Source organism: Notothenia coriiceps, unplaced genomic scaffold (assembly GCF_000735185.1).
Source record: "Notothenia coriiceps isolate Sejong01 unplaced genomic scaffold, NC01 NC01_scaffold00019353, whole genome shotgun sequence".
NCBI lineage: Eukaryota > Metazoa > Chordata > Actinopteri > Perciformes > Nototheniidae > Notothenia > Notothenia coriiceps.
In genome coordinates this window covers 186559-208940 of record NW_011352054.1, presented here as the reverse complement: position 1 = coordinate 208940, position 22382 = coordinate 186559, and the positions used below count along the sequence as shown (strand labels likewise).

The window sequence follows — 22382 nt, the reverse complement described above, 5'->3', positions numbered from 1 at the left end:
GATCACTATTATATTCGACAAAGAGAAGCACTTAATCCTCACATTTGGAAAGCTGGAAACAAATTGAAAAAACGACAACTTTCCAAATGTTTCCTTCTCTGTTTATACTTGCACTGTTTGCTGTTACTTATTTTATTATCAGTGCTTCTACACGTTTCTTTCCTTTGCTCATTACATATGACTGCAGTACAAAGCATCTATTAACACTTTTTTTATATAATCTAAAAGTTTTAATAACATAATTGTTTGTCGAGCTGTAGGCTCTGTTAAATGATTTTTAATGCACGGTACGTACTCCTGGAAGTGTTTACAGAGGAAAGTCTGCAGCTGCTATTGTTGTGATGCTGCAGTGTTGTTGTGCTTTGGCTGTGTTGCCGTTATAGACAACATGTTTGTTTTGTAACCTCTTAAAATGAAGTGATACCGAATGCCTACAATGATTTGGTCTTACAACCTGCTGTAAAACAAATCATACCTAGCTGTGTATTCAATACTGGGCTGTGTGCAGTACTTATTATATGACATAGGCCAAACAAATACATTTGATGGGCCGAAGTACCCTTCTCTACGTCAATCTGACAATCCCCGCCCCTCCTGTTAATGTGCGGTGACCAGTGTTGGTTACTGTAACGCAACTACTTTTTGCGGTAACTAATAGCGTTACTAGTTACCTATTCCCATTAAGTAACGCCGTTATAGTTACTGTGATTTAAATGGGTGCGTTACTGCGTTACATCCGGTGATGGAACTGAACCGAATCTCCCTGCGGATGTAACTTACAGGCGAATACAGCGATGTCCTCTCACAGCACCATGGAAAAGTGAAAGTAACCAGAGAGGAGTGATGATTTGTTAACGCGGGGTAACATTTCAGGGTAAGCCAATCAGAGACAGAGTTTGGCGGGTCTTGCCTTATGAGGAAAATACACACACACGAACACTTGCAAATGCTAACACACACATACATGGCAACGCCCACCACCAGCACACACACACACACACACACACACACACACACACACACACACACACACACACACACACACACACACACACACACAATATGGCAGATGCAAGTATCAGCGAGAGCAGCAGCGCATTTGCAACTTGGAAATATAACCACTATTTTCAATTTGTGGGGATAAAGGACGCAAAAAATCTTACGGTAAAATGTAAACTGTGTGCAGGACAGAAAGCATTGTCCACATCGAAAAACAGCAATGCCAATCTCCTGAAGCACCCAACTAATGTAACATGGGGCTATAAAACTAGTCGCCAAAGACCCCACCGTCTCAACTACCGGCAGTGACCCAGATGGAGCAACACCATCTAAACAGCCAAAAAACGATTTTTTTAAATCGCCACATGTCACCCAGAGTCAACTAAACAGATTGATTGCCAGGTATGTTGTTGAGGACATGCTGCCCATCGCAACGGTCGAGTCTGTTGCACCTTCAGAAAACTAGTCAGCAAAAAACAACAAAAAAATTTGTATTTTTATTGTTATTATTTTTAAAGTAAAGTAACTTGTTACTTTTATAATTTAGCAACTAATAAAGTAACTAGTTACTTTTTTGAGAGCAGTAACTATAACTATTACTAGTTACTTTTTAAAAGTAACTTGCCCAACACTGGATCCAAATATGGTCATTTCCTTTGCATCAGCAACCAATCGTGAAAGTACAAAGGGGCGGTGACACACCAAGCCTTTTGCTTGTCTCCATTTCCATTATTTTAAATTGCTGCTTTTCTCTCAACCTCTCTTCAGATATTTAGTTTGTCTCCTCTCTGCCTGATGAACTCATCATGCATAGAATATTCTTCTCCTGTCCCAATAACACCAGGTATTTTGGCTCGCTCGAGAGCTGACAGCTGCTGTGTTGAAGATAAAGTTGTTGTGAGCTCTTTAAACTTACAGCAGTTTCTAAATACCTCACCAGTGCACGAGCAAACGGACAGCTCCGAGCTGCTGAGGTGGGGAGTGGCGCTGATAAATCTTTCAAAGGCTCCGATATGGAATCTGCGCTGTAAATCACTCGCGACAGTCACCAATACAGTAGTGGATGGTTAAACCTGCTTTTCTAGTCTTGTAAATTCCTTTAGCCCGCTTTTGTTTATCAGTCCTGCAGGGCCTCTTATAAAGTGTAACTGTCCACTTAACTGTTTTGTAGACCACCCCTGCTCTTATAGTAGGACAAGCCTTTCATACACAGTTTAACAGTTAGGGTGCAGAGCAGACAGACGGGCTACTGACATGAACTTGAACCCACCAGGAGCGTGCATTGGTCCAATGTGTTAGCTGTTACATGATTCCTCAAACTGTTGCCCTGTTTGTTGTGTGTTGCCATTGGAGTGACCATAAAGTTGTGTGCTCTATTTTTCAGTCGAATGAAAAGCTTTTAGTCTAATTTAGTCTAATCAAAGCATTAAAAGGCGAGTGGTTCAAATGTCATTACTTATTTTCATGGCTTCAAGATGCTCGCAGTAATACATGCTGAAAATATCTGAAATCTAACTTCTTGCAGGCGCTTAAACTTAAATTGTGCACCAAAACTGAGTTAATACCATATATTTATATAATGTGTTCCCTTATTCGATCTGAAGTGTTTAAAAACTATACACTTAGTGAAATACTGCTATTTTGTAACAAATGAATAAAAAAGAGATCTTAAAAATGAAGAAGAAGAATACTTCTGTTTGAACAATGCTGCGGTGGGTGTAGTTGAAGAGACAGCGTAACTAGAATTATCCAAACCATACTGTACCAACATATTCGCTTAAAACAAACAGAGCTGTATTTTTCTAGTCATGCTCATTGGACTGTTCATAAACACGGATATCCAGGACTGAGATTTGTTGCCAGGTTATATCATTAACATCCTGTGCTAGCAATTACCTGAATGCTAATAAATATTTGATGTGGTTCGTAATTGTATCTCCCCCCAGTATAACCGCCACTGTCTGGAGTTCACTTTCTATTCTACAAATCAGTCTGACCAAGTACCGGTAGTTGAAGAGTAGTAGTACATTCATGAATGTTAATAGCGGATAGGGAATGTTAGGTTTGTAAAATCAGTTAAATGTGTAGGCAGTTTGCGGAGACAAGTGATTTCAACACGTTTTTTGTAATACCATTTCAAACGACAATAAACAGGATGAATTTGAAAGTGACAGTAATAAAACTACTCAGAGATTCTGTATGATAATGTTTTAAGACTTGGAAAAATATTCCCTTATTTGCATGGAATTGCTTCATTGTGTAATTTTTCTGCAAAGAGCCGGCCAATCTGTATCATCATTTCCTCTGACCTCGGAGCGGTTCAGCATCCTCCTCTTCTCTCACTCACATCTCTTTTTCTGTCAAACACGCCTCTCTCCCTCATGTGTCTCTCTCCTCGCGTACTTGTTTTCCTACCTTTACTCATGTTTCTCTTGTCTCTGTTTCCTCCCCCATTGAAATGCAGGAACCCGTCCACTGCTTTCTACCAGGCTTTCCGGCCTAACAGATTACGAGGGTCAAAGCCTGTCAACGATAGGTATGAGCTCGGGTGTGTTTACGTGTGTGTGTGTGGCCTAGCCTGCCTGGCTAAACCAGACCTGCACCCCTTGAACCTTGAACCCTGATCCCTGTGCACCTTGCAACAAAATGTCTATGTTGACTGAGCTGTTTATGTAGTTTTGGAATGTCATTTTCTGAAAACCCATCAGTAACCACTGTCAAAAGGGTGAGACATCCATTTCCTGACTAGTTGGATTTGTTTCACATTTTTGTTTTATACAAGTGATGTTGTAACTCGACCTGTTTTGACACCTCGTGTTCCAAGTTCCAACCTGATTGCAGTTGAATTCTTCAGAGCCACATTTTTTTGTATACTCACTTGACACATTTGATTTGATTAAGAACAGTACACTTCATTTCAAGTTTAGGATTTTGATTTCCCTTTGTGATGGACAGGCCTTAGATAAGGAAACACTAAATGTCAATGGAAAATAAGTGATAGACTTTGTTAAAGTAATAAAAAGTGTAAAAAAAACAGAAGTGTTTCATTATATTCTAATGTGTACGTCATGCTAATTTCAAGGATAAAATGCCAGAGGAAAAAATGTGCTATAAAACTTATCACATGAAGACTAGGTAATGGAAAAACATTCTGATGTCAGCAGCTTCATTGTTGCATTCAAAACAAATGAATAATGATATCTCTTATATGTGAAATGCATGGTTAGAGTATGGCACTGTCGGAAGCGTCCGGCCACAGTCTCTGTGACACTTTGAGCGCGTGGCCCGTCACGAGGATTCGGTGCTCGGGTTTCTCGTGCCCCGATGACGTGTGCAGCGCAGCGCCAAGGGGATTTCAGTGCTGCAAATAGCATATCACAGTGAGAGAACATGACAGAGGTTGTGTTGTATTACGTCATATTCTCTGAAGTCCGTTTTTATTCTCCGATGATAAGCTAGTCAGTAATAACTTTATTGAGTCAGGGAACTGGAATACTATTTGTCAAGTAAACGTAACGTGATGATAAATCTGAAACAATTGGTCAAAAAGTTATTTAAAGATTTAAGAAATTATCGTATGCATTTTTCCTTTTTGTATGATCAGTAATGTATAAAGAACTTCAAATACATACTTTGGTTCTTCGTAAACGTACTTCTCAGTACTACCCACTGCCATCCAGGCTTTTGAAGAACAGAATTTCTTTATTTTTAAGTGCTCTGTTAGTCTTCTTTGACATCCTTCCTGCTAAGAAATATGGAGCACTTTTTTGACATGTCTGAGTTTGCTTTTAACACAGATCATACTGTGTACTTTGGGACAAAAAAAAACAACCAAAGTTTCCTAATCTCATAGACATTAAGTTGCGTTACTAATGGATTGTTCATTATTCTAAAACATGTGATAACCTGTTGAGTAGCGACAGTACCATAGGGTAACACCCCGTTGGTTTTTCACTTGAAAGTAAATATGTCCATGATTAACGTGTGGTTTGCATTAGTCACTACCACGTTTGATTCCCATGTAATTTCTCATGGAGGCTGATTGGAGTCCTAACTCTCTACCATGGATATTTAATTGGCAACCAACAAACAGAGGCAAACAAACTCATGATTTATGGTGGCATTTTAGGTTTTTATCTAGAACATGTTGTTGGCCTGTCAAGTCATGAACTTGTATACAGTGGGGCAAAAAAGTATTTAGTCAGCCACCAATTGTGCAAGTTCTCCCACTTAAAAAGATGAGAGGCCTGTAATTTTCATCCTAGGTATATCTCAACTATGAGAGACAAAATGAGAAAAAGAAATCCAGAAAATCACATTGTCTGATTTTTAAAGAATTTATTTGCAAATTATGGTGGAAAATAAATATTTGGTCACCTACAAACAAACAAGATTTCTGGCTCTCACAGACCTGTAACTTCTTCTTTAAGAGCCTCCTCTGTCCTCCACTTGTTAACTGTATTTAATGGCACCTGTTTGAACTCGTTATCAGTATAAAAGACACCTGTCCACAACCTCAAACAGTCACACTCCAAACTCCACTATGGCCAAGACCAAAGAGCTGTCAAAGGACACCAGAAACAAAATTGTAGACCTGCACCAGGCTGGGAAGACTGAATCTGCAATAGGTAAGCAGCTTGGTGTGAAGAAATCAACTGTGGGAGCAATTATTAGAAAATGGAAGACATACAAGACCACTGATAATCTCCCTCGATCTGGGGCTGCACGCAAGATCTCACCCCGTGGGGTCAAAATGATCACAAGAACGGTGAGCAAAAATCCCAGAACCACACGGGGGGATCTAGTCAATGACCTGCAGAGATCTAGTCACCAAAGTAACAAAGGCTACCATCAGTAACACACTACGCTGCCAGGGACTCAAATCCTGCAGTGCCAGACGTGTCCCCCTGCTTAAGCCAGCACATGTCCAGGCCCGTCTGAAGTTTGCTAGAGAGCATTTAGATGATCCAGAAGAGGATTGGGAGAATGTCATATGGTCAGATGAAACCAAAATATAACTTTTTTGTAAAAACTCAACTAGACGTGTTTGGAGGAGAAAGAATGCTGAGTTGCATCCAAAGAACACCATACCTACTGTGAAACATGGGGGTGGAAACATCATGCTTTGGGGCTGTTTTTCTGCAAAGGGACCAGGACGACTGACCCTTGTAAAGGAAAGAATGAATGGGGCCATGTATCGTGAGATCGACTGACAACCTCCTTCCATCAGCAAGGCATTGAAGATGAAACGTGACTGGGATCATTGTCATGCTGAAAGACCCAAACACACCGCCCGGGAAACGAAGGAGTGGCTTCGTAAGAAGCATTTCAAGGTCCTGGAGTGGCCTAGCCAGTCTCCAGATCTCAACCCCATAGAAAATCTTTGTAGGGAGTTGAAATTCTGTGTTGCCCAGCGACAGCCCCAAAACATCACTGCTCTAGAGGAGATCTGCATGGAGGAATGGGCCAAAATACCAGCAACAGTGTGTGAAAACCTTGTGAAGACTTAGAAAAAACGTTTGACCTCTGTCATTGCCAACAAAGGGTATATAACAAAGTATTGAGATGAACTTTCGTTATTGACCAAATACTTATTTTCCACCATAATTTGCAAATAAATTCTTTAAAAATCAGACAATGTGATTTTCCGGATTTTTTTTCTTCTCATTTTGACTCTCATAGTTGAGGTATACCTAGGATGAAAATTGCAGGCCTCATCTTTTTAAGTGGGAGAACTTGCACAATTGGTGGATGACTAAATACTTTTTTGCCCCACTGTAAGTATGCCCAATCAAAAAACGCTATGGCAACAATTTTCAGGTCAACTCCAAGGACTATGATTCTTACGGTCATATTTCCCAAAAATTAGCATTTGTATTTGACTAATAAGTCACTTTTGAGCCCCTGATACTTCCTTTGACTAAACTGATCTCATCTAAATAGTATGATCAAATGTTATGTTTGGCATGGCTTCAAATAACTAACACTGTCAAAAGGTACTGATGCTAATGTATTTTAAATTTGTTTCAGTGGTTTATATTGGGTTAAGCAGCAGTACAGTTTCTTTTTTGGGATTGTTTTATTTCACAGTTGTGATCAAATAGAAATAAGCATTTATATAATTGATATATTACCGTACACTGCGTGATAAGAGACCATGGGAATATCCTAGTTTATCTAATGTCTCCTGGTTTATGACAGCGGTTTTTAACTAAACAAATATAATTAAATGAATGAGATGTAACTGTCATGAGTCAGTTGATGTGGTTTCAAAAGCACTTTCATGGCATTGTGTTGAACCAACGTCCAAATGACTCTTTCAAAGTGAGCCGGTCTATATGAGAGGTGAACATGAAAACAACAGTAGCAGTTGAGCAACTTTGTGGTGCCGCGGCTGGCAAAAGATTGAACGCTTTTGTTTGTTTCCCATCCAACTCATGTTTGCCTGCGGGCTCTGTGACTAACTGCAGCTTTATTCAAAACGTTCAACTAATCACACGTAAAGCTGACGAGTCGCCTCATTCCACCACCCTTTGTCATGCGCCAGCTTTACTGCAAGGTTAGACTTGTTGGAAGTGAAGAAAGGATTGCACAAACAGTTTGAGGGGATACAGGAGCATTCCTGGAAATGATTGCTTTGTGAAAAATGTAAAACCTCAACTGGGCAGCTTGCCATCACTTCACTTCTTTTTGCCATCAGTGGGAAAGTTTCTACCAAGTTATCATCAAAACACAACTCTTTATCTTTACAATTCCACATGCCTCTTGTAAATTGCTCCACAAGCAATGGATTAAGTATATCAGCCCTAACTGAATTTTAAGTTACACTCTGCATTTGTAAACATTCCAGGAAAGCAATTTGTTGTCTGCTGAATGAAATCACTGTGATTCTGTGATTGGCCCAAACTAAAGCAGCAGCAGCCCTTTTCCTGCCCTCGGCCCATAATCTACTTTATGATTACGGAGAATAAAGAAAAGGCAGATTTATATTCCGACTGAGCACACTTGATCAGTGGCCCCAAGCTCAACTTCGGAGAGTTATTTGATCCAGGCCAGGTACACGGCCACTATTTACGACAGGGAAGCAAGCATGGCATTATTGGGACGAGGAGGCGGAAAGCTGATCGTGGGAAAGCTGCAGATTCACTGATAGAAAAGTACTCGAGTGAACTTGGTTTTTCAAATGAAGCTGCTTTCAGAACAATGTGTTTATTCAACGTCTGTTAATGAATATGAACCTAATATGGGTATTTTGCTTGTGATAAACTCAATTAGAGTCACCTTTCCTCAATACCAATGGAAAACAGACTCACAAAAACATTCTGTAATGGCTAACAGGCCTAGGGTCATAACCTCAGAGAACCTAAACCAATTCAATTTTTGGGTCTTTCTTAAAAGCACACACAACAGTAAGTACATTTTTTTGAACGGATTACTCAGCGGTTATACGGGAGGCCCACTCCCCCCACCCCCCCTCTGGCAAAATCACTAACTGCTGAGCTTTAAAGGACATGATGTGACTTGACATTATGCAAAGCTCTGACCGACTTAAGGAGGCTTTTCTTTTAAATTCAGGGAGAAATTGATAAATTACATCATATCATATTTTTACCGCTTACGTGACAGACATGTGTCACGTAATCGGTAAAAATATGATGTAACATGCATCCTGTCAATTCATCTTCAGAAACTTTGCCGACTTTGTACCTTTTTTATATAACCAGGAAAGGTTTGCTGAGCACACATGCCTCTTTCAGCATCCTCTTGCTTCACTCTCAGTTAGTTAGAGGAATTCACACCTGGGAGATACCTAATATACCCACAGGCATCTACTGTTCGCCATTAACATCCCCTCCGGCCTGCAGTCAAACGCTGCACTATTACGCACATGCATAGTTGATGAAGAAGGGGAGCCAGTTTCGCATGGCACCTCCAGCTCCATTTCAATTTCAAAAAGTTGACCTTCTGCTCTCAAACCCTATTTGTATCTTTATGATAACTTCCCAGCTGCGTCTGTGTGTAATGTAAAGTCGAGCTTTGCAATAGCCAGAAAGTGTGAAAGACAACGACTCAGTCATGCTTTAGGCCTAGTGTTTTTGCAGCATAGTGCCTAATGACATTAGTCTGACCCAGACGCTTCACTTCAGAGAAGAAGCCCAAATGAGGCTAAGTCCTTGATCCTGTGATAAATGCTCTGCTGAATACAGAGGCTCGTTAACAGAGAGGTGCCAGGATTTTCCCATTAAAGCCTCAGCAGTTACACTATTACTTTTAACACATTCCAGTGGGGGTCTTAATCTACATTAAGCCAAACAAGTTGCCAAGGCCCAAATCACTCTGGGAGGGGAAGGAAAAAGTAGTGAAATGTGATATGGAGGCACATGGTGCATGCTGATGATCTGGTTTTAGGCGGTGATTATTTAAGGCATGTGGACCCTTGCCCTGGATCCCCCACTGGGTTTGCAGATGTAGTTTGATGGTCCCATTACTGTGAGACTTTGGGATTTATCATTTTTTCGGGTGCTGTAAGGGTGGCTCGGCAACAACTAACAAACATCCCTGCTGGCAGAAATTTGAGCCTCCTTAAAAAAGCTGAAATATTGAAGCCTTCCATGAGACATTTTAAATGAACGACGATGATCCGCTGTGTCATGATTTCAGATCTTATCGTTGCCTTTATTAAACCCCTGAGGGTTTTGATTCTTTCTCATGCTCTCTGACGTCCGGTTCATCCACTTCATGGTTTCCTATAAATGTCCATGTCTCGAAGAAGGACAGGCTGGTGGGCTTTGAGTGCGGTCCGTAGGGTCTGGGATTGCGTAACAGTCAAGGAGCCGCGTGGGACAGTTCCTCTGGTTTGTTTACCAGGAAGCTTGGTGGCAGCAGACACACCTATTCATGGCTCTGAGTTAGTGCTGGACAAATACAACCTCAATCTCCAGACAAGAGGTCTCAAAGGTCTGACATATTTTGTTTAGTCTCAATTGTGTCACCCTTCATGTAGAGGACACGTCCCGACAATACAGCATCTGAAAAATGTTCAGAAGCACATATTAATATACCTCCAGCATCCTGCAATTGTCACCATTGTTTGAAGCTTTCCAGTTCACATAATTTGTTAAAAGTTCAAATGCTTTGTGTTGTGACTATTTCAGCGCAACATGCAAATTTCGCTCTGTACGGGGAATTTAAAGTATTCCTCATGTCAGCGTTTCCGCAAGGGGGCCGTCTTGCCGTCATTTGACGCCCTTATTCAGCCCTGAACGCGAGTCAAGGGCGTCCAAAAAATATTAATAATTCGAGAGAAGATCGAGAGTTTTTATCGCTTGAAATGACGAAAAGGAAAAAGGACAAGGACATCCCTCTGTTGGAGGGGCAAACGAGTCTGGTGGGATTATTTTCGGAGTATCGAAGCACCAGAGCCTCGCAGCGGTGAAACTGAGGCTCCGTGGTTAACTGTGGTAACATGAAGAGCCGTTTGGGAGCCGAAACAGCCGGCGCTTTAAGAGAGCCGAGCCAAAGGATCCGGCTCACTAACGTAAAAAGACAGTAGGCCTATCTATAAGGGACGGCTCAAGTCAAAATTCAAAACACCCCCCCCACCCTAGATCAGTGGTACACCCTAGATCAGTGGTTCTCAAACCAAAAGAAACCAAAAGAATTCAGCCAAGTACCCCCTGATCAGCGCAAAAACAATTTGTTAGGGAAAATATGCCTAGAGGTACAGTAAAGTGCTGCACCATCTGTGTCTGATTGATTAAAACAACAACATTGTAACTGAGAAACACTTAAATGATACATTTCAAATGTTTACAATCCATCACTAAATTCATGGCAAACCAATTTTAACATCATGCAATAACACTAAGACGACATTAGTTGCCTTGAATTGATCTTTTTAATAAGTTGTACTTACAATGTAGTGGGAAACATGGGCTTGAGCTTCACTGAGGACCTTTGTCATTCCGACAGGGAGGCAACTGCAGTTATTACACTTCGCCTTTTGAAATATGTAATTCTGTTAATATAAAACCCACACTGCTCAAATTTCGTTACTTTTCCTAAAATGTGTATATTTATTTATTTTGGGGGCGTGGGGAATGAAGAGAAAAAAATATATGAGCATGGGATTTTGACCCCTCATATAAACATATGCATAATGCTGCGCTATACTTTGCAGCCACAAGGCGTTGCCAAGCAATGCTTATTGCTTAGGTCCTTTGATAAGCAGGCGGTCATATATAATTAACTAGAACTAGCTAGATCTGATAGATTTGGACATAAACGCGAGTGAAGTATAACCGGACGCGAGAGAGATCAGAGATCAGATCAGCTGCTGCTAACGGAGAACACGCAGCTCTTCCGGATCAAAGATCCCCCGCTGTGACGGACCGTTGAGCGGAGCAAAATGCACTAAGAGTTAGACCTAACACACTTGGCTAGTTCATCTACTATGGAACTAGCTAAACTAGAAATATATGTATTCTTTTCTGTTGGGTCACTTATTACAGGTTCAGCGAGCTGCACGAGACTGACGGGCTGTCAGGAGAGGGAGAGGAAAAGAGAGCACCCAGTTTACTTTTCCCATTTTATTATCCAGAATGACTAAACTTTTGAATAAAGTAGTTAATCTACTATTAGTAGTTTGTTTAAATGCATTACTTATGTTGTTTTTTCTCTATTAACATAAAATAAATCTCACGTACCCCCTGCAGTACCCCAACGTACCCCTAGGGGTCCGCGTACCCCCATTTGAGAACCACTGCCCTAGATGTTAAGTTTTTGATTGAAAAAAAAATAGCACTGAACAGAGTTATATTTCTAAAGGGAACACTTCACTAGAAATGTTAGATTTTTAGCTAAAATCCATCAATGTTTTTTTGTGTTTTGTTTTTTACAGTGAGCTTTTCATGGAAAAACGAAATCAAGTGCTGTCATGATCTAATTTATTTAACTAGGTGGGTAAACACGATGGGCTCTGCCCTGTAGAGAACGCCCTCCTGAAAAAATACAGATTTTGTTATCAGAGAACGCTCTCTCTGATCATTATTTGTGTGCAGTGGTTTTAACCTCTACAGTAAGTCTAACAGAAAGCCCACTTTCAGTTCTCTCAAACTTTTTACAAAACATGTCACATTTCTTTTTATATGTAAAGCATTACTCCTGACCCTGCAGAATAAAAATATAAATTTTCACTTTCTACATCCACAACTATAAACGGTCAATCAAACAAGGGTCATACAGACTGTATGCCTGTGGACATTTAATGACTCTCTTTAACAGATATAACGAAAGGACAGCTTTGTAAAATGTCCTCCCAAAAAATAAGCTTGTTGTTTATTTCTCCCATGACAATTACTTGTTTGAGATAATCTAGGATAAACATGATTTAACATGATTCTCTTGCCTGAAGCTGCTCTCTGCTTTTTCAATTAAGCTTTGTTTCCGAGCTAGTTGGAGCCTCTACTGACCTCATCTGGCGTAGCCGCTGAACTGCTTTGTTTAAAACAAATGGCATGAGCTAGGCTACAAAGCAGCTCTCTGCGTCTGAAAGTGAGTGCAATTCTCTGTTGTTACAGCCCCCCCCCCCTCCAGCCATTGTTATGAAATACAATTACCAAGGCAGTGAGGGATGTGGGGGTTATCACTGAAGGGCTGAGGTCTAATTTACTCAGCTGTCCCACCTACAGTGAGTGTGACAAAGCATACCAGTGCTTTGTCACAGGGACGTGTGCCGGTGCATCTGTGCCTCAGTGGAGAACACATCAGATTTCAGATTTTTTAAGACATCTTGTGAGGCACCCAGAGTCATGGAGGAGACAATATTTTGATACATAGAATAGATAAAGATTCATAAATGACGTTTTCTCTCTCAACAGTTGCATTTTGTGTGTACAGAATTCACGGCTCATTGTCAAACAGGGAACATGCCGGTGTCGGAAAGGGTCACTTCAGTCTGTGTAAAACCAAAAAACGGGACTGTTTTGAAAGCAGTGAAGAACTTGACTGAGTGTTCACAGCGTGATGGTGACTATGACACAGATGTCTCGGTTTAGAGGCGCTGCCCCCGGGGCCGGAGGTGTCCACAGTTGGAATTTGCTGCCTTGTGGTTCTGGAGACTTTGTTTGGGGGTGTGTGAGTGCATGTGTCTCTGCTGCAGTCTGCGGGGAAGGCCCATGTTGAGGTTAACACAGCAAGCAGTCCTTATATAAACCACCACATGTCTTCCTTTTTGAATAAGATGTACAGTTGGCTTTATTTTTCTTGGACACTGACTGACAACATATTTGTTTCTTGTCCCGCAAACACTGCTCGTAACTCCTTCAGGCCAGATCTCGAGTCACTTTACAAGCTACTTTGATCCGACCTGTAAGTCCCTCCCTGTTCTGTTATTGACAAAAACGCATTCCAGCTAATGCTTGTGAAATCCTCTCTTTCAGTGTCCCGGATGTTTAACCTGTTAAGCCCCATAGCCTGCTTTTTTTCCACAAAACTGTGTCTCAGGGCTTCTTAACATTTAACAACCTATAATGTGTCATACCCACTTAACAGGAAGAAACTCAGCTATCAGACGATATGAACCATTTTTACCGAAACAAAACACAACTCTAACGCCGAGCGTCTGAATTAGCACTTAGCACATAACTCACGCTAGAAATATTGTATACTTCATCGAATCTGCACAAACATGATAACAGTTATCATATGAAAGCTGAGATTCCACAGATTCCAATGGTGTAAGTATCAGAGGTGGGAGTAAGTCCTACATGTGCATGTCATGAGCAAGTCTCAAGTCTTGACCTACAAGTATCAAGCAAGTCCCAAGTCACTGTGGTGAGAGTCAACTCAAGTCATTGCTCAGGTCAAGCAAGTCAAGTCATACGAAATTCTGATGAATAAGCCCAGTTTCCGCATTTAAATCAGTTAAAAGACAGTGGTTATGAAAATGGATTCAACCCACACTATGATTTTCATTACATACACAGTTAATAATTTGAAATCTAATTTAGACCGATGACCTCTCTTCTCTCCTGAAGTGGGTTAGTATCAGGGTTAGTCAAAATGAATCCCTTGGCGGTTCTAGTGTTAATTTACCGTTTTGTCTTCTCTTTGCTTAATCGATTTGAAACCAAGTCTAACGTAGCTTAAATGTAACGTTAGCTTTCTAGCTAACACAACACAGTCACGTAGCCTACCTTTCTCTGTGGGTTTTTTTGGGAGTGACGAATGAAGTTGGATGTTGTGGTGGTCCTGTCACTGATCTTTATGCTGCAGACCCTGCATACCGCTGTTCTCTTCTTATTAGCGTCATCGACAAAATAATCCTTGAATCCAAACTTAACTATTTTTGGGGTAAAGCTAGCCGCTGCCATGTTAACTGACACTCCTGCCGTCTAGTGGGTTGCCAGGTTTGCGCGCATGGCATTATAATCACGTTTTTCGAAAAAAACAAACGTAATATCCCACTACAAAAACAAACGCAAATATTTAATTTTAAACAGTCAAGTCCTTTCAAGTCATCTGTCTCAAGCTTAAGTCAAGTCTCAAGTCATGAATACCAAGTCCAAGTCAAGTCTTTTATCAATGTTAGTCAAGCAAGTCTCAAGTCAAAAAATATGGGACTCGAGTCTGACTCGAGTCAAGTCATGTGACTCGAGTCCCCACCTCTTGTAAGTATCATCACTGTGCGACCAAAACTCGCGGCAGCGAAGGCAAAACCAGACAACACACAACTTGTCTTTACGGAGCCAAAATGGCAAATACGTCTTACCTTTGCTCTTTTCTGTTCAAAATTTTAGAAACTTCCCCTCGATTCTATTGGCTCTGACGGTTCAAAAGTGGTGTCAATCACCAAAATCGACCGATGGGTTCCAGAGACATGGCAAATACACCCAAATGACCCCAGAAGTGGGTTTTTTCTTCTAAACCTCTCTAAAAAGGTCAAATTTCACTTGTTTTGCATCAATCTTGATACATGGTACTTATTATATGTTATAGTTTAGATTCCTAAAGCTTTTTGTCTACTATCCCATCATTTAATGGTGGTTTTCACTATAAGTAATTGTTTTCTTTTGGACCGATCAATTTACCCCTTTTTGTGTCATGCTATACATTCACATCTAAATGTAGATGCCAGTTTTAAAACAATAGAAATTCAGTAGACAAACCAGCTGATATTTTTGGAATCTTATTTGCCTCATGTTTCATTCTTTGCTTCTTATCGAGAGAGAAAGAAGACTATAGAAATCATCGCAATCTGTTGTTCCTGTTTGAAAAATACACTTTGATTTAATGATTGCAAACAAACAGGTTAGTACGGTTGAAACTGCCTCATGCATGACTGGCAAGCAAAAAACAAATAAAGACAATAACAATTCAACAGTTTAATAGAACATATTTAAACCCTTTAAACATTATAAATACTAAAACAGCGTATATTATAAAGAACATAATAAATAGCAATAACATAGAATACAATTATAGAACTTAAATACAATAAAATAGGATGATAGTTTTAATTACGATTTTAAATGAATAAAGAAAACATGTAAAGGCCGGGCTTCAATGCTTCCAGCAGCTCTGAGCATTAAAACTAAAAGCTGACTGGCCAACATTTTTAAGTCTTGCACTTTGGAATAAGTGACATACTGGTGCCAGAAGACCTGAGGGGCCGCACAGGACCAAACACTGTAAGCATGTGAGACTTACAAGCCGCTTTAACAACCAGACCTTTGAAAACCAGTTTCAAAGATTTCAAAAAACGACATGGAAACTGACAGGAAACCAATCTATGGACTTCAAAACAGGAGTGGGTCTGTTTTAGGTAGACCAGATAGAGAGCAGTACAGGAATCCAGCCAGCTCAATATAAAAGAGTGCATTAATCCCTCTGTTTCAATCACAGAGTGAAATGGTTGAACTTTAGCAACATTTTCAGGTGATAAAACGCAGATTTCGTAAGATGCATGAGCCTAAATCTTAAGATCCAAGTCAAAGACCACACTGAAGCTTTTTGCTTGTTAGCTTTGTCCAAGGGAATTTGGTGTTGCATCTAGTTTTTTCTCTACACACTATTGAACCTATGACTTAAATTGGTGGGTTTATCCAGGTTAGGCTGTAAAACTCATGTGACATGCATTTTAAAAAAGGGAATAAATTAGTCTATATAACCATGGAAAGAGATGCATTACAAGTGCACTGAACAGTCAACATGTAGAAAAACATTATTGAAATAAAAGGCTAGTGAGATTAAGTTTTTTTTTTTTAATTGCTCATTTGTTTGCAAATGCTTCCAACTCTGGTTTGACATGTTTCAACTTTAACATAAACAAACAAACAAACAAACAGGAACAAACTTACTTCTTCCAGTGTAAACTAAACACACTCCTTTTTAACTAACGTTTTTCCTTTGAATAAAGTCTCATGTGTGTCTGGGCTTGCACTGTATATTTGCTGGCAGACAGAATCATTGAATACCGTCATTAGTTTAGAGTCTTCCATCAGTAAAGTAAAGTAAAGTGAGTAATTGTAAGGAGGGAGGCTGGACTCCGCCCCTTTTGCGTTCGCGCCATGTGACTGGCCAGAGTTGTAATACACTCCGCTCAATGCAAACAAGAAGCACTCGTGTGTTGACACTCAGTGGAGTTGTATAGCAGTTTTACAGAAAGTTTGGGAAAACATGAGCTGCATAATGAACTACCGACTACCCTGCTCTCCGGTAACTTCACCGACATATTCAGGGCGGTTCGTGCCTTACCGAGCAAGGAGCGCCAGGTAACTGACTTTATAGAAGTTGTGTACTATCGCTTTAGTTTACTGTCATCTCCTAGTAACAGTCTTTTTGTACTTCTTATGGTCTCTGCGTTTGCTTATGTTTATCCTTAAATATCTGAGTATGTTATTTAGATGTCTGAGCAATATAATAGTTATTCAATCTGAAAACGTTGTGGAAAACTCCCCCTGTACCAATGTAACTGACATGGTTGTAATCTAATCTGCTCTCGCTTTATGCCCCGGTTGTTTGGAGTGTTTTGCTATCATCTGTTCGGCATGCAGGTCTACCCCCGAGTGAGTTATATATACATTTATAATATTATTCAATTAAATAGGTGAACATTGTTCCCAAAACATCACAAGGAGCTCCAAAACAGACTCCAGCGTGCATGATGAGGTGCACGTAGGCTTACAAGCGCGTCGTGGGCAGCGGGCCCCCCCCCCCCCCCCCGGGCTGCCCACGAGTCCATTTTGGAGCTCCTTGTGATGTTCACCTATTTAATGGAATAATATTATACATGTATATATAACTCTCTTGGGTTACTTAATGGTTTTGACGAATTTCCCAGTTGGGTGTTTTTATCATTTTAAAGCTCTACCCATCTCTTACGTTACATATTAATGTCACAAAAAGTGAATATTTAGCCTACTTTCCCTGTCAGCTTCCATGACGTTTGTGGATAAAGGATGTTTGGACACGGAGACATGCTTTCTCCATATTCATAGTACCCAGTTATACCGTCTGTGAGTATAGGATAGCTTGATTTAAGGAAACAGGTTTTCTGCATTTTGACTAGTTATAGAAAAAATGCGGTTATTTCTCTTTGGTATACCATGGGTTTATCACAAATAAACTCAGTTTTCACATGATGTTCCCTGTGGTGTCCCAGCCTCGTTCAGAGCTCCGTCTAGCGGAGTGATCGCGTCAGTCTCCGGGTTTCCTCCCATCGAAACAGCAGATGTTTACCACAGCCTTATCTGTAGAGAAGGATAAACAGAGTTTGGGTTTGCTGTCTCCCCGGGAGGTTAAAGGTGAAACTGTGCATCGCTTTTGTTGTACGCTAATCTTTGGCTTGGCAGTAAGTTGACAATCTTTAGTTTTTTTCTGAAGTAGTGCGTTTTGTCTTTGTTGCTCTCGCTATAGGGGGAGGGGCTGGACAATGTTGCGCTGCTCTGAAGTGTGTTTTAGGAAACGTTCTAACGGAGCGGGATACAGCGGCGTAGAGGCTTAACATTTTTGCTAAACCACGATAAAATGTGTTTGTTGACCGGAGAAAAATGAGATTTAAGAGACAAACGGGTCGCTGGCTGGAGACAGCAGCCGCACCCGAAACACACGTCCTGCAGGAGACGAGACACACTGCCTGTCTGGGATCTGCTTTCACTGCGGAGGAGTCCTGCACAGATGCAAGTTGATACCACCGCTTACCGCTGAAATGTCAATAGTCAATATTTAAACAATCTCCAGCGGCATTGTTATCAGGCTCTGTTTCTAAACGGAAGTATTTTTGTTAAAGGTGTGGATTTAATTTCTTCCAATGTGCGATTACACTGATTCATACATGACACACTCTTGACTGCATGAGTTGAACACCTGTTTTTATTGAAGAAAGGTGACATGGGAGGTACCAAAATCTTAATGGAAATGTACACCTTGTCCAATGAGTGTGTTTCCAATTGACTCACAACTACACATTGGTCAGATAACAGGTGGGATTCTTTGTTGTCGACAACAATATCCGTATTCTCGTGTCAGGGTGAAGGCTAAATGCAGACATTTCAGTACGGAAATAGTTGGGCGGGAGGTCCCAAGTTGGGAAGCAGTATTTAAATGTAATTATTTTTTTATTTTTAGCCAATTTTAAGAACTTTGTTCAGACCACACAGAGGTCTCTAAATCTGGGTTATTCTTTTTCTAAAGTGCACAAAAAATAGTATGACTTTTTTTTGATCTCTTGGTTTAATCTCATATCTGTTCCTCATTCTCTGGAAAAATGTGATGGTTGATTCATTCATCAGGAAATGTGATTTGTTTCCTTCTGAAGTCCCAGTGAAATCCTCTGAGGTAACCTTTGGCCCTCAATGGAACAGATAATGTCTGTCGGTGGATGTGAAAGATACCTGATGCCTATCTAAAGTTTGTGATAGACATGAGATTGGTATCTTGTAACAACTGTCGTTCTTTCTCTCTACAGTGCATCCGGTGCCAGCGTTGTTGCCATCGATAACAAGATTGAACAAGCAATGGTGAGTTTTACACAGCTGTAAAAGTTACAACACATGTGGTTAAGTGACGCACTGTGTCTGACAGCTTGAACAGTGACCTGTTTCACTTGATTGGTTTCTGTGCCAATCTCTAGATGACTCATTAAACGATACGCATAAAACTCATCTGTGGCACATTTATTGTTATAGCAGGTATTAGGTTCCTAATGCTTCCGTAATTACTGTTATGAACAACCAGCTTTCTGCAGTCTAGAAAAACACAATACATTACTTGGAATTCACCACCAGTTTGATTGACAGGTGATTTCCCCCCCCACACACACGTAACAAAGATATTTTAGCACTGCAGATGTTGCCAAAAAGAGATCACACTTTTCCACTTTAATTTATGATATGTCATTGTTAGAGGATGAACTCTGCATGATTGTGTGCTAAATGTAGTTCTCCTTTTATCCTCCCTCTCCCTTTCAGGACTTGGTGAAGAGCCACCTGATGTATGCTGTTCGCGAGGAGGTGGAGGTGTTGAAGGAGCAGATCAAGGAGCTGTACGAGAGGAACTCGATGTTGGAGCGGGAGAACGCCGTGCTGAAGTCGCTGGCCAACACGGATCAGCTGGGCCAGCTCTCCAGTCAGCTCAACACGTCCGGCAGCACGTCGCCGCCCCTGCAGCAGCAACACCCGCTCGTCAACAAGAACAACAACAACAACCCCTTAGCGCACCACGATGCAAGTCAGAGCATCCCTCAGCAGCCCAACATCACCTCGGCGTGATCCAATCTCCCCTAGTTAACACACCTCCCATGGACAGGAGTGGAAGATCCTGTTAGAAATGACAACAACTGCTACCGTCCCCTTAGCTTCATTAAGGCAAAAGTCTCGTCTCTGTGTTCAATATGCTCCATTTGAGTAAAAATCAACAACAGCAACATCTTTTATTTGCCACCAAGAGCCATGCTTCAATGTGTGCACCTTGCCGTCACTGGGCTTCCTGTTATTAAGACATTAACCACCCCTTAAAGTCTTATTCTATCCCTGCAAAGCTGTAGAAGAAGAAGAAGAAGCAGGGGAGGCGGTGCACACCATAAAACTGCATACTGTTCTTGGGCAAGAGGATGGGGTCAAACGGCACGGGGAGAGATTTGTTGGGGCAACAAGTGATAGAAGAGGGCGGGGCAGCGCAGTGATGAGGCTCCAGCAGGGACTGTCCTTCCAGTATCCCCAACCAAACATCACTCATGCGCTGGAAGAGGCCACAGAGCCGACGGAGAAGCGGGGGAGACGATTCGTCCTCCCTGAGCGGGGGGGGAAGCCGGCGTGTGCTTCGGCTTCAGTGGGTCGAGTCGAGAGCCTTGGCTTCTTATATGCTGCAACAAAAGCTTGTGTTGCTTTCTCAGAGCCACCATACTTTGACATGAATCATTATACTTTTTCCATAGTTCAGTTTTAGTATTTGCATTTATTTATTTCAGGGCTGCTATTTTCATAATGTAAATGGACAATGTCTTGGAGATACTTATTAACAAACAAAAAAAACCTTTCTTTTTGGTATTTTAGAATCTGTCAGGTATTGAATTGGGTAGCCTTTTGCAAAATGTAGATCTCAATAAGTAGGCAATAATTTCCATCATAGAACATTTCTCATGAAATAATGCTAACACTAAAGCCGAGCTTACATTAGGTGAAATCCAGGTTTGAATGTATATTTTGTAAAGTATAAAGTATTAAGAGCAAGGAGGGTTTGTACAGGAGAACACCTGTTGTTAAGATGTGATGGGATGTTTCGATAAAGAAAACTATTAATTTACTTTTTTTCTAGACTTTGTCAAAACTAAAAATAATTTGAGGGTTTGGTTGGGTATAAAAAGCTGTGAAAAAAATTGTTCGACCTACTTTATAACCAAAGACGCAAAGCTGTGCAAGTCTTTTTTCTTTTCTTTTTTTCTTTTATATATATATATAAATGCACACTTTTTTTTTCCTACACTCTCCTTCCCTCTATTTGTTTTGCTGCCGTTCTGCATGTTCTGCATGATCTATAATCAAACCACTTTCTTACCTCGTGTTTTATCCAGCACTCTTATTTTATGTCAAGCTGTCAGTCTGTGAACGATTGTGGAAGGATTTATGAAAGAGAAAGGGAACAATGGGTGGAGTAAGTCAGTGAGGGAAAGAAAAAATGATGGCAAGGTGTTTGTCAGGGCCTTGTGCACAAAACAGTAGTCAGAAAAGGAGCCTTTTTTTTTTTTTTTTTCGTGTTAATGCTGTTATGCAGACGCAGAGAAAAGGTTTTGTTACATTGCAGATTTTAATGTATTAAATGAATGCAGCATTTAGATCTCGATTGTAGTGTGCACTTTGCTTACAAAGATTTAAAAAATAGCAACAATATCCGCAAAAAAATAGCAACAATGGAAACTATTGAGCATTTCACACTTTAAAGCTGGAACGCAGTTGATTGTGTGTGAGCATATTATGGGATGTCCTGTACGTGTCACGTCTTTTGTGCCTCCTGTGCCGTCGCCTGCTGTCGTCAGGCGAGTCGGTTTCTTTCTCTGTGGCTTAGAACCAAACCAAAATGCTTGGTAATTGTACAATCAGTCATCTTTCTATGGGACGTGCTCTTTGATTTCCTTTAGTTTTTTTTGCAAACAGGCTTATTTCTTTTCTCTTTATATATTTTTTCCTTTCATTTGAAGGAGATGCAGTGTACATGCCAAGTGTACTGTATGAAAGTGATCACTGAGCCTTGGAGAAAATATCTTAACAATGCCCTTGTAATGTGCTGTTCAAACAATTTTAGTTTTCAGTCAAAAATAAATTACTGTTTTATTAAGAGAATGTCTTCATGCTTCTTTTATTCGCCTACCAGGTAAAACCTTCAAACACATGCAAAGAATACGATTACAGACATAGGCTTACAAAATACTGAAAATGTTCCTTTTATTCAAAGATAATTATCTTTCGCTTTCACAAACATTTAATTTTTTTTACATGGTAAACCATCAATAAGTAAAATAAATACATTTGCTGGAGAAAGTGACATCAAAAATATACAGTGCAATACTTATCATTATATACAATTACATAGCAAATAAAATTCAAATTTCTACAATTAAAACATTCAATCGAGTGTATACAGTAATCCTTTGTGCAAAGACTTTTTTTAGACATTGATATGATGAAAAACGAAATGTTTAAATAAATAAAAATCCTAATAAAAAGTATTGTACTGGTGGTTTAATCACAATCTATGAACAACAAATTGAGCAGAAAGCTTTAAATTCAGCTCAAATGTGAAACAACAATCTGAAGAAATGTCTAAATATCAAGTTTTATTTACCTTTAGTAATGATTTAATCAGTTATTAGGTATACGAAACATCTA

At 40.3% G+C, this 22382-nt stretch overlaps 1 protein-coding gene across 2 annotated transcripts in view; it reads left to right on the top strand.

Moving 5' to 3' along the window:
- tsc22d2 (TSC22 domain family 2) overlaps positions 1 to 21833 on the top strand; it is a 39185-nt gene extending 17352 nt beyond the window's left edge. Inside the window, exons 2-4 of one of the 2 annotated variants that reach the window (XM_010778665.1) lie at positions 3464 to 3535; positions 18968 to 19019; positions 19470 to 21833. In XM_010778665.1, the coding sequence (XP_010776967.1) occupies positions 3464 to 3535; positions 18968 to 19019; positions 19470 to 19769 (424 nt within the window). In that variant the 3' untranslated portion in view covers positions 19770 to 21833. The remainder of the gene's footprint in view (positions 1 to 3463; positions 3536 to 18967; positions 19020 to 19469) is intronic. The other variant, XM_010778666.1, reaches the window with a different exon arrangement.
- Positions 21834 to 22382: the final 549 nt, after the last annotated feature.